Source organism: Tauraco erythrolophus, chromosome 1, assembly GCF_009769465.1.
Source record: "Tauraco erythrolophus isolate bTauEry1 chromosome 1, bTauEry1.pri, whole genome shotgun sequence".
Classification (NCBI taxonomy): Eukaryota; Metazoa; Chordata; class Aves; order Musophagiformes; family Musophagidae; genus Tauraco; species Tauraco erythrolophus.
The window spans coordinates 8,382,290-8,401,508 of record NC_141465.1 but is presented as its reverse complement, the minus strand read 5'-3'; the positions used below and the strand labels follow the sequence as shown (position 1 = coordinate 8,401,508).

Sequence of the window (19,219 nt, the reverse complement as noted above, 5' to 3'; positions counted from 1 at the left end):
TCAAAAAAAACTCATTACTGCAAGTATAAAACCAGCAATGCCATGCACAGCTGAGCAATTCCACTCGGTTCATAGGACAGCTCAACAAAGTCCATCTTCATTCCTATTCCAGCCATGCCGAGCCCTGTACAACTCTTTACTCACACAACTCTGCAGCCTCAAGCAGCTGCATTGACGAAAACGGGTTATTCGATACTAGTACTCAGGAACGCGTTATGGGCGCTAGGACAGAAGCCCCTTCTCCCACCGCCGCACCGAGCGCTGCCTCCGCCGCCGCCTCTCCGGCGGCAGCACCGGCACGGGGCGGGCAGTTCGGCGCGAACCGGGCTCCAGGGCCGGCCGCGGGGCACCCAGCCGGGAGCGTTACGGGGCGCTCGCACCGCCCCGCGGCACCCAGCCGGGACGAACTCTCCTGTCCTGTCCTCTCGGTACCGCGTAGCACCAGCTTACAGTTCCGTTTGATTTTCTTGATGCTGATGTTGGCACTCGATCCATTAAAATGATTTTCTGTTTTCTCAGCTGCCGCGACATCAGCTGTATCAACAGCGGGACCGCGCAACAAACCAGCTAGCCAAATAACAAAATACTTCAGCAAACAAATACAACGGCAACTTTCCTCGAATAAACGTGACAGTGCAGCCGTCGATGGTGGTACTGTGTTGAACCAAGCTATGAGAGTTTTCTTTCAAATCGAACAGCTGATTTACTGATGTTATTTTATAAATAAGCGTATTATTCTTTTCTATTAGCTAATGACAGAGACGTATACCCACGTACGTAAACGGACATCTCCACACCGCGCGGAGCGGCGCGGCGCGGCCCGGCCCCGCCCCGGCCGGCCCGGCCCGCCCCGCCGGCAGTGCGGCGCTGGTGCCCGTGATGGCGGCGGCGGCGGCGCAGCTGCTCCGCGGGGCCGCCCGCGGCCCGTCCTGCCCTCGCCCTCGCCGCCGCGGTGGGGCGGCGGGCGCTGGGCTCCGTGCCGCCGGGGCTGGCTGCGGGCCGGGGCGGCCGGCGGGCCGCGCTGGCGGCAGCGGGGGCGCTGGGCGGGCTGGCGCTGGGGCTCTGGCGGCGGCAGCGGCAGGCCGCGATGGCGGCGTCCCAGGAGGACGAGGATGAGAAGGAGGAGGAGGCGCTGCGGCAGCGGTTCATGGCGCCGCCGGTGAGCGGGCTGCGGGAGCTGCGGCGGCGACGGCGGGAGCTGCGGAGCCGCATGGAGCTGCTCATCATGGAGACGCAGGGGGAGGTGTGCCGCGCCCTGGCCGCGCTGGACCCCGGCGCCACCTTCGCCGTCGACACCTGGGAGAGGAAGGAAGGTACGGGGGGGGCCGCGGGGGGCACCCCGGGCACGGGCACCCCGGGCACGGGCACCCCGGGCACGGGCACCCCCAGGGGCGCCGGCTCCGGCGCGGTTTGACCGTGGCGTTGGCAGGTGGAGGCGGCATCAGCTGCGTGCTGCAGGACGGCGAGGTCTTCGAGAAGGCGGGCGTGAACGTGTCCGTGGTGTTCGGGGTCCTGTCCGAGGAGGCGGCGCGGCAGATGAGAAGCAGGGGGAAGTCTCTGAAGGCCAAAGACGGTAAGGTGCCCGGTGGGCAGGTGAGGCGGGCAGTCAGGGTGCATTCACCCCAGTATTCCCGTGCGGGGACTTTGACAGCAGAGCCTGGCCTTTGAGCCGAACGTGAGGAAGGCTGGACTGATCGATGCTCAGAGAAAGGTGTCATTTGTACCACGGTGGTTTTCAGCCAGTAAGCCTGGCAGGTGAACTTTAATGTCCCTAAAAATCAGGGCTATCAGAGTGCTTCCTCCGTCTGTCTTGCTGCCCCATCCCCGGAAGTGTTCAAGGCCAGGTTGGATGAGGCTTTGGGCAACCTGCTGTAGTGGAGCGTTTCCCTGCCCATGGCAGGGGGGTTGGAACTAGATGATCTTTGAGGTCCCTTCCAATGCAGACCATTCTATGATTCTGCTGTAGGCACAGGTTGTTTCTCAGTAAAAACACTGTAGCTCAACAGGGAAACAATGCAGGAGTTACGTACCAAAGAGATGGAGGGAAATAACCAACACGACTTGAAGGATAAAGAGGATTCAACCCACATTCACGTAGCAGAGAGTAGTTCTGAGGACTGCAGGTGGTGGAAAGCCTTAGTAGTGCCGTACGTTTTAAGCGATCTTCATCTAATGGGTGCTCTGACATATTGGTACGTTTTAGGACAAATACAAAAAAAAGGCATTTAGTTGGGTGCACAGAAGTGTCTGGATAAGAAGTAGATTGCACATTGATTAATACTTATGGTGACCCAACATCAGAAATTTTCTTGTTGTAGAACATAGCTTGGAACCTAAGGAAAAATAATGATGTTCCTTAAATGATAATAAATGAAGTTGTTAGAAAAGCTGAAGGTGTTTTTCTGTGCATCTTTTTATGTAGGGAAACTGCCTTTTTGCGCCATGGGCGTGAGCTCTGTTATCCATCCAAAGAACCCTCACGTTCCAACCATGCACTTCAACTACAGATACTTTGAAATCGAAGAAGCAGACGGTAAGAATTTAAATCCAGTGAAGTACGTATGAAACGTCTGACTCTACGTGAAAGACGCGTGAACGCGTGGCTAGGGTAAGATGTTAAGAACCAGTCCAGGTGTGTTCCCAGCTGTGCCAAGAGTCTGTGGTGTAGCACTGAAGCGCTTAACCTCTGGGCCTTCATTTGTCTGTTTGTAAAATCAAGGTGATGTTTGCATCTGGCACAGTAAGGGTGTTTGCACTTTACTTTTTGCAGCGTACACCAGGAGTTGCAGACTTGAGTTGAAGTGTAGGAGGTTATAAATAAGTGTGAAATATTTGAAGAGCAAGTCTGGAATTTAGTAGAAGAAAGGGCTGTGTAGGACTGGTAAGCATTCTGGTGAGGATGTACCTTTATCTCAGAAGCTGAGAGGACGTACTGTCAGAAACATTGCTCTCCTTTTTTTCCCTGAGTTTCCGCAACTTGCTGCTGTCAGAAGCAGGACTCTAGACTAGGCAGTCTAACACCGAGAGCTCACCTGTCCCGTGTGACAGTGTACCTACTGTCAGAAGCTCAGAGAGAGTTTTCTTTCAGTTATTTTGCCAGATCATTACGGATCGGTTCTAGTTAGTTACTTCTCTGAATTTAAGGAAGATGTTTCCTTTCTTTGGCATGCAGTAAAATGTTTCTGGATTCTTGAACAGGAGTTGCCAGCCCATCTTTGAAATTGGTATCCTGTAGTCAGGGTCAGCAGTCCAAAATACTGAACAAATGGTTTTCACTGCTCTGAGATTTTTTTCATGTTTTCCTGAAGTCACTGGAAAGGTAGTCACCGCACTACCTCAAACTCAAATTTTTCACGATTGATGTCTGGGAACACCACTAAATAATGATTTTGGTTTGTATTGTAAAAGTAGTTGTTAGTTCTTGGTGAACCACTAGCAGTGTACTTCTGTTTGGAAGTTCAGAAGTAAAATGTTGCTGCTCGCCTGTCTCCTGTAGGAACTAAACAGTGGTGGTTTGGTGGTGGGACTGACCTCACTCCAACTTACCTGAATGAAGAGGATGCCGTTCATTTTCACCAGACTCTGAAAGAAGCCTGTGACAAGCATGATCTGAAGCTGTATCCCAAGTACAAGAAATGGTATGTGGGGAGAGATGTTCCTTTTGTGGGAGCAGAAGGTGGCACTGGATATAACCAGTTAAGTGTACTTTAGGAACAGCAGGTTCTGCTGCCTTTTGAAGAGTACCAGCAGACCAAAGGAAAATCAGTAAAGGTGCACTAGGACAAAATGTAGTCTAAAACAATCGCTTACTTACAGAGGCCTGAGTTTTTCAAATGAGAGGGCTGACAACTAGGATCAGAAGTCTATAGCCCAAATAAAAACCAAGCTGACACGACAAGGTTTTGTAAGCCACAGATCACCATGCAACTTAAAAATTCCTTTTAGCCCCTGATGTTAAACTAGGCAAAGACTTTTTCCCCATGGACTTGCACTAATTCTGCTTACAGTGAACTCATGGTAAATGTGCATAACCAGTGTGAGCTCTTGGCCCGCCCTGCAGTTCTGGGAATCCCATTCCAGTTTTTCTGCCTTCAGTCTGGTCTTCATTGCTTTTTTTTTGGGTTCATCCTTAATGTAGAAGCTTTATAGCTTTGATGGAGCTGTACTTGTCTTCTAGTGACACGGAGAGTTCAACAGCGTATTCTCTAAAGTTGCAAACTTTGAAAGTCCTTCTTGAGCTGAGAGATACAGGTGATGGGATCCTTCACTGTTCAGTGGGAGCTTGCTGCTCTGTGCCCGATAATCCTATCTGCTACAGGCTCTGGTGTCCAGGAAGGAGGAGTTACCCCTTTGTAAACTACCAGGTCTTGTCTGAGGACAGGAGATAAAGTGGGTGTTGTAGCTCGGGTGTGAAGCACTTAGTAGAGAAGTAGATACTATAACCTTAAGACTACAGTCTTGTTCTCTGAGGAGTTTTTGCATGGTAGTTCAGAGTGTCTGCCTTAATGGTCAGATTGTTTCAGTGGCTTAATGCCAGCTGCAGGGGGTCAGGGAGAAGGAGTCTGTTCTTAGTCTGAGGGTAGCTCAGGAGAGGACAAAGGCTGTTTTCTCAGTTGCAGCATCAGCGTGTGCTGTAAGCAGCAACTGTGTAGGGGCATGCGGTTCTCACTGCCAGAGCAATGTGAATCATCTCTGAGCTTCTACTAATTAGCATTGCCCCTTTTCCCACCTTTCTCAAACGTAAAAGCTCTCGTTATGTTTACCATGCTATCTTTCTGATATAGCTTTAAGATTTTTGTCAGGCTTGTTCTCTTTTGCATTTCTGACTCACCCATTTCTTCCTAACTCTTCCTGCTGCTATAAAAAAAAAAAGGCTGATCATCCCAGTGAATAAAAAAATAGCATAGGTTATCTGTTATATCTCCACATCTCTCTCACTGTGGCCATGCTGTTTATATTGCTTGAGAACAGCAACTGTGGATGGATACATGCATGGAAAACTAGTCCTAAAGGAAGGCAGGGTTTCCTTGCTGTTGGTTTCTGCCTCCTACTTCCCTTCCGTTTCTCCCCCGTGTCAAGACTCACAGAGCATGATTGCCCAAGCCAGCAGCTATAAGCAACACAGGGTGTGGACACAATGAATCAGCTAATTTATAGTAATTGCAAGCCTACATACTCCCAGTAAATACAAAAGAGATTAATCGCCTCCCTGCTGTAGGATAACCTGCACTTACTCCTTCATAAACTTGACCATGAGCCATGAAAAGCCACTGCTGGAATGGCTCCAGCTTCCAAGGTTAACTATTGAAAAGCCTTTTTCCAAGGAAGGCTGCTCACTTTGGATTTTTCCTTAAGTGATGGTGGCTTTCATATCTGGTCTTGGGTTTGTAGGTTCTTTTAGTTTTGATGCAGAAAATAATTTTTTTCACTAGAATGGCAAAAAGAATAAGTTATCTTCCAAGTTTATTTTGAGTTCATCTAAAAGCTGTACAAATAATTTGGGATCTATATATAATTCTGCAAATGAAATCTAGAAAGAACTGTTAGGGTGAAGTTTTGACATCAGATGTTCTTCCTCCTCGTAAGTGGCGGACATGGATGGGGTCATTCCACATGAAAGCATCTGCACGGTGTTTTGAGTATTACGTGTTCAGTGACTGTGCAGCAATACGTAGCTTTGCAGAGAGCGTTTCGTCAGAACTTTCACTGTAAGCGAACACAGGAGTGCTTTCCAGATGGTGCAGAACCGTCCTGGCTCACAGCAATCAGTGAAACCGTGCGGTACCCGGCACTGCACAACTGGCTTTGCCTCAGTATTTCACTAGCGCTGTCCTGTGCCACGTAACTGTCTGGAGTTCTGTTCATTTCTTAGAATATTGTGGACCATATTAGTAAGTGCCTGCTACCTCTTCCAGGTGTGACGACTACTTCTATATCAAGCACCGTGGTGAGCGAAGAGGGATTGGAGGCATATTCTTTGATGACGTGGACTCTCCCTCCAAGGAGGAAGTATTCCAGTTTGTGAAGAGTTGTGCCAAAGCTGTTGTGCCTTGTTACATTCCCATTGTGAAAAGGCACTGCCATGACTCCTTCACACCAGAGGAAAAGCTGTGGCAGCAGCTTCGGAGAGGACGGTGAGTACTGAAGGAGCAAAAGAATACATGGGAGGTGGATTTGCTGGCAAGAAAAAACCAGCTAGTTCTTCATGGTTGCAGGGTTTATGTCCTGTTGTGCTGTGGGCCGAGTTTGTATAAGCACTCTAAAGCTTGCCAGAGAATTTCAACACTTTTGTGTACAGAACTGTTTTTGAAATCCAATGCTAGATTGCCGGGGAGAGTACTAGCACACCCTCATCTGTATCCCCCACTCTCCCATGTTTCAGCACAAGCAACCCATACTAAATTCCATGGTTTCTCTGCTACTTCTTCAAAACCAAGAGAAGCTGCTGCTTGTAACAGGCAAAGGGGTGCACGTTGTCCTGAATCCTGCCCTCTCCTGCAGCCCAGTGATGTGGGATACAGGATTACTCCATGACATGAGGAGCATAAGGGTGAGGGAGTCACGCGTCCTGCTCAGCAATGAAGCTAAACCCCAGAAAGTCCTGGAATAACTGTACCCAAGAGTACTTTCAGCTTCTTACATATTTATCCTTTCTGATCTTGGCATTGAACTGAGGACCCAGTGAACTCTTTGTAAAGGAATAAAGATACAGAGGGGTTTTGTTTTTCTACTATGGTCCAAAGTCACTGTAACTTAAAAGACTTTGGAGGATGCTTAGTCGCATGAACAACTGTTAATGCTGCAAAAGCTTAAGTGTACTGGTAGATACAATGTGTAATCTTGTACACAATAAAAGTACAAGATATTGTGTAAGCATATGGAGAAATGAGAACACATGTGCTTTGTGCAGAACTGCGGAGTCTTTAGTTTCTGCCTCTCCTGCAGGGAAATCTGAGACTGGCATAGAGGAGGCAAGAGCATTCCATTTTAGATCACTGCCCTGCAGCTATTATTCAAATAAGCACATATGCTTAATTTGGTGAGGCTATTGCTGAGTGTGTTGGCCTTTCAGGATCCTGCTAAGGTTATAAGGGGGAATAGCTTCTTAAGGTTGCAGCCAGGACTGGTTCATGAGGCCTGCTTATTTCCCTGAATCTGTTTGAAGGTTACTGGGCTAGGCTAAGCGCTGCATTTCTGCAAATAGATAAGCACTCCTCCCTTCTTGTACCTCTGCTAAGCACTAATACCTCAGTACTGGTTACTAAGATAACCCCTGCTCAATTGTCACTGCTCTGTTCCTATGCTGGGGGCAGAAAACTCTCTGTTCTGGCACTCGCAAGTCCCAGCCAGCACTCTGAAGCTGTCTGACTTCTGTTACTTTTCTACTCTCCCCAAGAAACAGAAAATCTTGTTCTGACCTTGCTGCTTAAGTGTCTTTCAGCATGGAGGACTGCACAGTAGAGTTTTTCCTGTGGTCATTTCCAGTTCCTTTAAGGTTCCTCTTACGTATCACACCACCACAAAAAGGAGTACTAGCATAACCAAGCTAAATTTGGTGTCGAGCTTGCCAGCAGGCTTGAGGTCTAGGAGAAGTAAGCTAGTGTAACACCATGCAGAATGCTCTCCTTGAATAGTGTGTCTGCTCATCTGTTACTTCCTGTGCTTTGTGGAGTGGCAAGGTCACACTTGCATTCCTATGCAGAGGATGCTAGAGAACAGTTGGCCCCAAACCGGGATTCGTTCTGACACCCAACACAGCAGAAAGACAGGCTGGTTCTGTTTGGTGTCCGCCAGCTGAAGGAGGCGCAAGTAACTTCTGTTTTTCTGTTGCATCTCTTCACTCCTCCCATAGGTACGTGGAGTTCAACTTGATTTATGACAGAGGTACAAAGTTTGGCCTCCTGACACCAGGATCAAGAATCGAAAGCATTCTTATGTCTCTGCCACTGACTGCAAGGTAAGGACATAGATAAGTGGAGTTGCAGGTAGGCACTGTTCTTATTAAAATACTTTATAGGATTCAATCAAAGCTCTGTCCTGATGTCCAGTCTCTTTAACAGTGGTTAGTTCATGCTTGATACAAGAACTGGCCAAATAACATGCAGGTGCTCCTCTGGTCTGCTACACTCGTGCAGTTGCTAGTAATAACGAAAGTATCTAGAACATAGCCTAGATACTTTCTGATAAGAAGAAAATAGGTATTTTTTGTGCTTAGTACCTCTTGATAAATCTCCCCTGCTTGCTCCACGGGTTTTTGTTTAGCAGTTCTTTGAAACTGTGCCAGGACTGCTTATGGCAGTCCTGACAAGCCTGTGGTAAGGAAGTTCCAGAGTGTAACTGTGTGTTGTGTGAAAAAGTTTCTCCTTGTTTTCTACTTGCACTTGATGACTTAATTCAACTTTTCAGAGAGTAACCAGATTTTCTTCCTGTTCATTTTCTCTGTAACAGTTTTTATTTTACACGCTTCTGTTTTTTTAATTGTTGTTTTCCAGCCCAAGTCCTCCGCTTTTTAGTCTTTGTACAGTAGCTGTTCCATAGCTTTGATCCCATTTGCCATTTTTCTCTAGGCTTAAGTATTCTAGGCCCTTTCCGAATTGGGGATAAGGAACAGACAACATAAACTATGTATTTGTATCGAAGATGCAGGTGTGCTGATGACTAACACAGTGGCACAATGACGTTTTAGTTAATTATTCCTTTCATAATCCTAATACGTGCTTGCTGGTTTTGACCACTACTAAGCATTGAGCTGACTTTTTCATAGAATCGTTATGATGTCAAGATCTTTTCTTGGCAGTAAAAGTTAACTCAGTCTCTAAATATGCACATAACTTTTTTCTGTGTGCATCACTTTGTAGCAATCAACAGTGAATTTCACCTACCATTTTGTTGCTCAGTTGCTTGGCTTGATATTAACTCTTTTCAACTGCCTTTTTAGGTTTTAACTGATCTTGCTTAGTCTTGCCATATCAGCAAACTGTAATTTACTGTTTATGCCCCTTTGTAGGTTGCTTTTAGATATGTTGAATAGCACAGGCCGCATCATGAATTTCGTAAGACTCCATTAGTGGCTTCCCTCCACTAGGATAACTCATCTTTGCCTGCTACCCCTTAACCATAAAGGCAGTCCTGGTCATACTGTGTAGCTTCCCCCCACTGCCAAAACCTGATGTGTCCCTCACCTGGTGGTGTAGCATGGTCCTACCTTTTCATTACGGGGATGGTCTGGTTCTGCTTCTTTCTGTCAGCATAAATAGCTCCCTTAACAGCATGAATGGGATCTTCCTGGAAGAAAAAAGTCGAAAAAGGTTGTACCCATTCCTTTGTGACTGCTGACACTTTTGTTCCTGTCATGCCTTGTAATTGCCTTTTCAATAAAAAGTGGTCTCTCATCAACTTTTTTAAAAACAAAGATTCAACAAGGACTTGTAGCGCTTCCAGTCCAGCTTCTGGAAAAATTTGCCCTGGGTGGCTGAAAGTACTGCATCAGGATCAAATGATAAAGTTTGAAGCTGGCATTTCCCTTAGGACTCGCATCCTTGCTCTCTTTTGTCTGGGTTCTTTTTTGGCTCGTTCTTCCTTGTGACACTAGTGTGTCACAAGAGACTGTTAAAAAATCTCTGCAAATAAACCTTCATGAATTGTGGGGTAGGGGGCATTTCTTTTTTCTTTGTTCTTCCAGCCTTTCCGTAAGTTGGAAGGAAGATCGAGTTAACATTTCTACTGTCTCTTCCAGTGTTATTTGTGTTTATTGAACTTAATGGTGTGTAGCCATATCTGTCTACCTGATGCGAGAGTATCAACTGTGTATTTAGCTTTGCATCCTCAGAAAAGGCAACTCAAGTCCAGACACAGCCTAGTGCGGGAGAGACGGCAGCCAGCTGGGCAGTCTGAGTGAGTTTCCCCTCTCTCCACAGGTGGGAGTACATGCACACCCCTCCAGAGAGCTCAAAAGAAGCAGAAATCCTGGAGGTTTTGCGCAATCCCAAAGACTGGGTGCACTGACACAGACTGTGAACAAGATGGATTGCTTACACTGAGCCATTATGAAAGAACAGGAATGCCTGCAAACCAGCTCATTCAAGCTGCTGTTGCATGGCATTTTAGTGTATCTATTTATACTTTTACCTGATGCCTTAACAATGCTGTAGACTTGTTACAACTTGCAAATATGTGAACTCATTCTTTAAGATTCATCAGTTAATGTTATCACCCCGTGTTGATGTTGCCCTGTGAAGGACTGGTGATGCCCTCACAGGACTCCTGTGCATGCTTAAGAACTTCCTCAACTGATTTCGTTTGACCGCAAAATGGTAAACTACTGTGAAGTGTTCTCCCAGTGCAATGAAAGCATTATCTGTGCCTAAATATCCCTGCTTACTCATGGAAAATGTTGAGTGAGATGTTTTAGAAATATTTTTGTAAAGAATAAAGGGAATATTTGATATGATTTTAAACCTTAAAGTCTGCTTTCAGGAAGTTGTGAAAAAGGTGGTACTTAACTATGTGTATTTTGAGGCTATCTACACTGGCTTGAGAAGGGGAAAGCATTTTAAAATGTGCTGCAGTAGTATAACTTGCCTGATCAGTAACTGGGAGATTCTGCGTGGCTGGGGTCCAAGTCTCACCTGATGGGAGTGGAAGACTTGCTATTTATTTTGAGGAGAAAAATATTTTCAGCAATGCACATCTTAGCTGTGATCAAGACAGGACAGCAACCTGCCTTGGGCCACCTCCTTTGCGGGGCAGGCCTGGAAGCTGTTGGGGGTTGACCCGGGCTCTTCCAACTAGCACTTCTCACGCTGCTCCCAGCCGCAGGCTGATCTGATTGTCTCCTCTTCCCACGGCACGAACCTTGTGGGGAAAAGCAAGAGATAGATACTGCTCCCACCCGCCCTGGGGGCCGGCAGAGGAAAAGGCAAAGCCGCCTTGCCTCCTCCCCGTCGGGGAATCGAACCCCGGTCTCCCGCGTGACAGGCGGGGATACTCACCACTATACTAACGAGGAGTGAGGTGATAAGTGCTTGGCTTCGCCCTGTGACGTAGTGAGACGTCACCTCTGGCAGGTTTCAGGCACCTGAGTGGAGGCTGTGCTGGCGCCCGCGCACTGTGAGCCCCGCCTGGCCGCCTCACACTCGCTGCCCTCTGATCGCCGAAGCAACGCAACCCCTTGGGGCCTACCGTCTTCATTTCCGAGTTACGTTTCCTCCTCGGAAAAAGAAAAAATTACAAAAAAAAAGAACATTCAGTAACAGCTAGTGATTTCCTCACCTCCAAGGCGAAAAACGAGTGGCCCGTACGGGGATCGAACCCGCGACCTTGGCGTTATTAGCACCACGCTCTAACCAACTGAGCTAACCGGCCGAACTGAACGGTGTTTCCCGCGTCCACGCAGCTCACGCACTCCCACCGACACGCCGCGCGTGGAACGGCTGCCGGTAGCTGCTCCCGCGGGCTCCGCAGCCGCAGCGTTACCGCGCCCGCTCTCTTTAGACACTGCGGCGAGTCGTTCCAGGGAGCGCTGGCAGAGCAGCACGGACATTAACCGGGCTGACGAGAATTGCTAAAACGGAGACTTGCAAAACTCTCGTTTTTCTCTGCGTCCCCCTCCTCCGCTCCGCCGGCGGCGTGGAGCTGCTCGGCAGGGCCGCGCACCGCCCCACCGAAACGACCAGCCACGCTTTCCCCTCCTCTCCCCCCGCGGGAGCTCGCACGCCGCCGACCACGGTCCGCAGCACTTCCCTCACGCCCGCGCCGTGCACTGCGCTACCGGGATGGGGAGGAGCCGGGGAATAAAAGGCAAGGCCTCCTCCCCGTCGGGGAATCGAACCCCGGTCTCCCGCGTGACAGGCGGGGATACTCACCACTATACTAACGAGGAACGGGCTATAGTAGCACCCCCCCCGCCGAGCGCCAAGACCCGCCTGGCAGACCCCACGCGCCCTGCCTGCACCGCGCCGCGAGCTGCCGCGATGAACGGCACTTGCGCGGCCCCGGCACCCCGGTACAAGGGAAGGTGCCGGGGTGTCCCTCCGCCAAACCAGCTGCCGGGAGGCCAGCTCTCCCTGAAAAGGCAACAGCCAGTCTGAAGGAAAACGCGGCACTTTTCAAATTGAGGCATTACGAAAAAAAAAGCAGAAAATACTTAAGAATTAACTACCTCTGAGTCAGTGAAAGGTTGTAAAGGAGGACATCATCAAATTCCGAGCCCTTTGCTTCACAAACTGTCCATATGAGTGCTAAACTGAGCTCATTTGCCACTAACACCGCCTATCATAAAAGACATTAATAAAAAGAACATATTAGGAAGAAAAAAAAGGGTAACAGCTGCATTGAGAAAGCATATAAATGTATCGTGATAATGCCTTCTCAACCAGGCAACATTTAGCAGAGACATTCCTGCATTCTCCAGAAAAAAGATCGCAAAGCTGCCACTAGAAGACTGACAAATGCATGGTATGAGGACACAGTCATGGATCCAGTGTAAGAAAATTTGGGAGTTAGAAAGGAATAGGACGGGAGACATCTGATACAAAAAAGAGCAGAAAGACCCAGACGTGCATGAAGAAGAAAGAAACAGAACCTCTCACAATAAAGGCTTCTAAGTTTAAAAAGCAGAAGTTATCAGTGAGATATAAGGGCTTAAAAAAAAAATTGTGTGCAGCCCATATAAAATAATAATTTAGTTGGCAACAAGCCTGAAAGAATCTGCTAAAAGCCATACACCTAAAAAAAGCCAAGCTGATGTGCCCCACGTTCAGCAGGTGGTATATTCTTTCTGTGGCCCCTCAGCAGCAGCGCTCGGTCAGGAACACTGTGGGACTCCCAGACGGCAGGGTTTTGTCCATCAAAGAGACCACAGTCCTCACGCAGCCAATCGAAAGACTCTGGGAAACAGCAAAATCAACTACTCCATATGCCAATGGAGAGTACCTGACATAAGCAGAATATAGATTTCCAACTCCAGTCTGCCTCATGTTCTCTCACAAACACACTTTTAAAGGATCTGGTTAGAATTTTGAGATCGAGAAACACCGTAACAAAAAACTGGTCAGAGAAGAACGATGATGTAAAGTCTGTTTTGTGTTTCTGATATTGTGAGTAGACCTCATCTCACTGTAACCTAATTTCAGAATAAGGAATTAATTAAATTCAAAGCACAGAACAGCGCAATTCTACACTTTTGCATCCTTTTGCCCCAGTGCTGACAGCTGACTAAGTCTGAAGACTTGGATTCATGACACTGAATTTTTGCGCATATTCTGGTGGTTCTTGACTGCAAAATGCAACAGAAAAAAATGGATGAAAGCACACCGTTTCAGTAACATCAGCTGCAGAAACAGAGAAGTGAAGGAAGGGTAGAAAGAGCAAAACCTGTATGGTAGTATCAAACATGTTTTTCTTCTAAACAATTAAGTTCTGTGAAGAAATGGGAAGCCACTGTACCTTTGAAAGACAAGGGCAGATTCATGTATCCCCAAGCCACGTCTTCCCTCAATACATTTTCATGATGTGCTCCATTTTCAAACCTGCAGAAGGGGCTGAACTGTTGAAAAACATCCAGGAGAGAATCTGTATCTCCTCCAGCTCTGCTTCCATTGCCCCCTGCAAAACATACACTCTTCAGCACAATACACTAGGCTGAAACTTTTAATAGCTCACAAGCTGATCTGCCTGCAGAAAGGACAGCGCTGCCTCGCAGTCAAACCGTTGCTCAGGATTTTTAGGGCAGATGACTAAGAACAGTAACATTTTCAGCATATAAATTTAATCAGATGCCCTGAATCCTCACTGACATTTAAGAAATACAGCCATAAAATAATTCATCGTCTTAAAAACAAAAACAATGACAGGAACAAAAACCCACACACAAACCAAAATGATTCCCACAAGCTTAAGAGATAACTTAGATAACTGACAAGGGCAGATTTTAAATTAAGCCCGAACAAATGCCCTTAAATGTCTGACTTTCCCAAAAGCTTTGAGGAATTTAAGTACATCAAAGACCAAAACAAACAGTAGCTTTGCCTCTCTTTTAGCACAGAGACAGACAGGTTTGGTCACCTTTTCAAGGACCAGGATTAACCCCAGACTTTCATCCATAAAGCTGTGGTGTTTTCTCCAGCCTCTCCTAGATTTGTGCTAAGCCTGGAAAACTCTCGAGGGCTGTGCGCTGGAAAAAACTTGACCACAAAAGACATGCTGAGCTACCTGGAACGCCAACCAAGGTGATTCCCACCACAGGGGGATCAGCATTAACAACCTAACTGAGAACCGCTGGGATAAGAGCTTCTCGAGAGTGGGAGATGGCTCAGTAAAAAGTCAGCACCTGGGAATTTGCATGCCAGGAGCCAGAAGGTGCAAATGCAACGAAACGCAGTGCTCTCCAGTAATCTTATATGCCATATATACCTGAAACCAGACACATAATCTAAAAGCTTTGCTTTTTGCTGAGTTTGATCTGCCCATGCAGTCTTTTGCTCCATCTGTGCTCATCCTCATCCTCACCTTCATCCTCACTTATTGGCACACAAGAAGAAATGCCCATTATTTGGGCAATCACACTTGATAGATTACTTTCCAGAACGGAAAATTACAAAGAACAGACAAGTTAGAATCCTTTTAAGAACTGACAGGCTATTTTAAAAAAAACAGTTTATTACCTCAGTTCATGAAATTTCATGTTAGCACCGGGACATATGAGATTTGTGTCTTTCTGCAAAACAACAGGTCCTTTGCAAACTGCGTAGGGATTTCAGCAGTATCTCAAAACCTTTTTAAAATGCACTTTGAAGTTTGCCCGTACTTTAAGAGTGTAAATAGGTTTTAGCCCTCGTGTTTAGTTACGAGAGGGTCTCTTGTCTTTAGTCCAATAGTCTACGCTTGTTACTCTTTCCCTTACCACGTGCAGAGGTTAATGTTTTCCAAGCAATACATACAGGAGTTTTTGCTGCATATTGCCACATAGATCACAGAAGTCTAAAATAAAGCTAAGGGAATATATGAAATTATGTGCTGTTTATAAATAAATAACGTTACTGAATTCAAGCGTCTTGGTGTTGCCACTGCATTTGTCTGTGAAAGCTTTTAATGACAATGTGCCGGGATTTGATGTAGCTTTGGCATCAGAAAAATTTTGAGCTTTGTGGTCTGCCTTTTGTGTCATCTGACTTGCTCTGAGAAGATTCTAGGAAGTCAGATTCTGTATCTGTCTTAATGGGATCCACTGTATTCAGCCAGCATGAGTTTAGGTATCTTCCAAAGGTGCTCCTCCTCTTTGCTGACAGTCTGCAAAGCTTAACCTCTTATCTTTTTACATTGCCACATTACTATCCCTGATTCTTTCTTTTATTTTTTATTTTTTTTTAAATTCTTCCTAATTTATTGATCACTCAGTCCTTTGAAAATGCCTTTCTCCAAGAAAATTATGAAATAATTATTTCAGTATTTTAAAAACCACAAGTCAGAGTTTGTATTGCGTCTATAATAGACAGATATTGTGTCAATATAGTTCAAAATACATTCCTCTGTCTTTCAAGATGAGAAGGATGCCTAGGGAGAGGTATATATTCTTTGTTCTGGAGTAAGAAATTAGTTAAGCAACTGTGTTCTCAAAAGTTGCTTCAGGAACCTACAAGTAAAGTATGGTGAACCTCCAATGAGAGGTATTTGTCTAAATACAATACTTAGAACTAAATGGTTAAAATACATGTCTTCTTTTGCTTTCTCTAATGAGTCAAATTTAATACCTTTGACCTCTTTCCTTGTCCAGGAAAACTAGTGTAGCCTAACTTTATAATATCACATAGTCAGAAGAAGAACTTGGCCAGGGATGAGGAAGTAAAGGGTAAGATGAACCTTACTCTTCTCTTGATTATGGTACCTTGCATAATTACTAATTTTGTACTTAATTTAGCCAAGAACTCTTCTACCAGGTATTTATTTGTGACTCCGCAAACTTAGGAGTCTTAAGGTTATCTGCAAGTATAATTTTACGTCATATTCTATATAAAACTGTTTTTTTTTTTTTTAATATGATGATTATTTACAGGACCCTGTTGTTACTGATACTTAGAATTTTAGTAATTAGAATTTAATCAATAGTTTGTAATTAATATAGGTTGCAATTGATTTTAATAATATAAAGCTATAAGAAATATTTCAATGAAAAGTATGCTCGTACAGTAACCAGATGCTGCTATGAAAGTCTTTGTATAATCCTGTATCAAGACCAAAGGGATAAGTTAGAATCATGTAGAAATAAGATAACAAGTACAAGTTGACCTACCAATTGATTTATGATACTTACATAGAACTAGAAGAATGCATGTAGCTATCAAGGTTTGGGTTAATGAGAATGAAGACGGCCAGCCTTAACGAGTTATGGGTACTTGCCAAGAAACCATGAGGTAATTACCAGAAACTGTGAACTTAAGCAAAATGTAATTCCGGCAGGGGGAGATCGCGACCACCGACTCATAGACCACCTACCCATATTATACCCCAGACTCATTTCCAGATGATTCTAAATTTTATTGCGCAGAATCGGAAATAGGGGAAGAATATGCTAATGATTTTCGGGAAATAATTTGTTTATGCATGTGTAAGCTCTATATAAGAAGTTTAATTTTGGTGCAAGGTGCGCACGCTAGGAGGAGATATCCCCCGTGCACCCGGCGCCGCAATAAAGAAGTGTCTGCTTATCTACATCCCATTGGTGTTGATAAGTTTCTTATTCCGGATTTTCGGTAACACTGTCCTTTCAGACAAATGTGTAAGTTTATAGGTTGGTTTTTGTCAACTACAAGAGTGATTTTTCATTTCCTTTGCAGTAATATAATGTAGAAAACTCTGTTAGAGATTTTGTAGTTACTGCTGTAAATTGTGATCCTGCCTGCTAGTTATTAGTATCACTGCTGGCTATTGACCAATGTTTGCTATTGCTCTTTACATGAGGACAAATAATTAATTTTAATACACAATCTATCAGAAATACACTGTAGAATTCTAGTCCTTATCTTGCAATATCACAACACTTTGCAGGATTGTGGACTGCACAGAATCGTATCAGAAAGAAATCCACACTTTTTAGACAGGTTACAATTAGCAGAACTGTTTGCTCTGCAGGCCACAGACTCTATTTTATAATTAGATTAGATGCAGAGGAAGAAGCTATAGATTTTCAAAGCTAAGAGGAGTGTGCTGATCATTAACAACAGTTTTGCCTCCTCCACTTTTACGAACCAGCTCCTTTATGTGAGCTTGCAGCAGTTGCTTTAGGGGACCTTGAAAGCTGCTGGTCAGAATAAGGCAGCCTGAAAGAATGCTGACTCCATTGCTTATTTTCTGAAAAAGAAATGTTGGAAGATTATTTCAACCATGGATGAGGCCAGGACAGCCATGTCCTAGGGCCAGGACAAACCCTGGCACCACCACATGCAGACTTGTAGTGGGGTGTGCTGTCTGCTGGGCCAGTAAAAGGGTAAAGGTAAATGGTGGTGAGTGGGAGGACGCTGATGAGTTGCGAACTGCTGTAGTACAACCCGCTATCTCAGACAGGCTGGATAGACCTGCCTCTCTAGGTCAGGATGGGTGGCCATCAAGTCTCCTTGGCAGAACAGGACCAATAAGCTTGGTGAGTTGGGGGACAGCTGCAGGGATCCTCCTTTTCATAGGGCACAACATCGGGAAGCCACTCTGATGATGACCATGATGGTGGCCATCACGGTAGCTTCCTGATGTCACAATCTACCTCCCTGCCTTTTGTCCTGGTAGTGCCAACGACTGGGAACAAGCAGGATCCAGACAAGCAGAGGTGAGTGGCTGCTGTTGTTTGGGTGGCATGCCAAAGAGGCCCTTCACTGAACCGCGGACTGGACCATCTGGCTTGGCAGGAAGAGGCAGCAGATTAAGAAGAGGGACATCTGGGACACCATCTTTAGCATGTGAGTCATCACTGGTGCTCACGTAAATGATGATGAATGGAGAAAAATGGCACATACGCATGTAATTAACTGTCTATAAATCTGCCCAAACACGCTGAAACGTCTGTTAAACACGGTGGCAGATGGGTGGTGGTGTGCGCTCTTGCGCCACTGTCGTGGGTTAGGCCGCTCCAGCAACCGAACCCACACAGCCGGTCTCTCACCCTCCCCCACCCCCAGGAATGAGGGAAAGAATTAAAGGAGAAACGGGAAACCCGTGGGTTGAGATAAGAACAATTTAATACAGATAAGTAATACACAGTGTAGATGCTCACCACCCCCTCTTATCCGCAGCCCGTCTCGTCCCGAAGCTGCAATCCCGGACGAACGCAAGGCCCTAAAATAGAGAGAGGAAGAGAGAGAGAGAGAGAGAGTACTCTGAGAGTGGGAGTACTGGGAGAGAGAGGAAAAAAAGGGCAATAGAGCAAAAGCGCAGCAAGCGCAAAAGAGCAAAAGCGGCGAAAAGAGCCAAAGCGCAAAAGCCCTTCTGTCCGGCTGACCCTCACTTTTATACTGGGCATGACACTGCATGATATGGAATACTAATTGGCCAGTTTGGCCCTCAATCTTAAATTCCACCACAAATCACAAGGGGAATCGTGTCCCCCTTGTCCCAACTATGCTCCCCCCTTATCCTGCCGTGCTTCTGCACTCCGGCACACTGAAAAGTCCTTGGAGTCTCACGTCCAACCACGAACATCAGCTTGCTATCAACATTCTTCTCAGAGCGAGCCTCTGAGTAAAACCAAAACATGGAGCTCTTCTAGCTGCTAAAAAGAAGAACTAACACTGTCCCAGCTAAAACCAGGACAGCCACGTAACAAACGCCAGCTCTTGATCACACCTTTCCGGAGATTCCTGATCACACCTTTCCGGAGGTTCCTGATCCCCCAAAGACTAACACTCCAGAAAACCCTAAGTATATTTTGAAGCGTTCTGTTATTTTTTTTCCTTTTTACTATGCAATGGAAAATCGATTACGTAATGTCAAGTTTGTGGCACTATCTGAAAAATACTTCTATTAACGCTGAAACAGCATTTTTTTCCCCCCTATAGTTTGGAGCCTTCGCCAACCTGACACAGGTTAGCTGCCCTCCTAGCAGGAAAAACGCCGGCAACTTTCCTTGGTAGATATATTGACAAGGGGAAATGGCTTTAAACTGAAAGAGGGGAGATTTCGATTAGATCTAAAGAAGAAATTTTTCACTCAGAGGGTGGTGAGGCAGTGGAACAGG

At 45.9% G+C, this 19,219-nt stretch overlaps 1 protein-coding gene and 3 non-coding genes across 4 annotated transcripts; 1 reads left to right on the top strand and 3 right to left on the bottom strand.

Moving 5' to 3' along the window:
• Positions 1-879: 879 nt before the first annotated feature.
• Positions 880-10,162, top strand: CPOX (coproporphyrinogen oxidase). The gene is given in 8 exon segments (XM_086622830.1): positions 880-927; positions 929-1,313; positions 1,430-1,573; positions 2,423-2,533; positions 3,497-3,638; positions 5,916-6,134; positions 7,853-7,957; positions 9,918-10,162. Coding segments are annotated over 8 exon segments (1,242 nt in total). The 3' UTR covers positions 10,006-10,162.
• Positions 10,163-10,936: 774 nt separating this feature from the next.
• TRNAD-GUC (transfer RNA aspartic acid (anticodon GUC)) lies at positions 10,937-11,008 on the bottom strand. Its single transcript has one exon. It is a non-coding gene; the product is annotated as a tRNA-Asp (tRNA).
• A 282-nt stretch (positions 11,009-11,290) lies between these two features.
• On the bottom strand, positions 11,291-11,364 carry TRNAI-AAU (transfer RNA isoleucine (anticodon AAU)). Its single transcript has one exon. It is a non-coding gene; the product is annotated as a tRNA-Ile (tRNA).
• Positions 11,365-11,809: 445 nt separating this feature from the next.
• Positions 11,810-11,881, bottom strand: TRNAD-GUC (transfer RNA aspartic acid (anticodon GUC)). The gene has a single exon. It is a non-coding gene; the product is annotated as a tRNA-Asp (tRNA).
• Between the last annotated feature and the right edge of the window lie 7,338 nt (positions 11,882-19,219).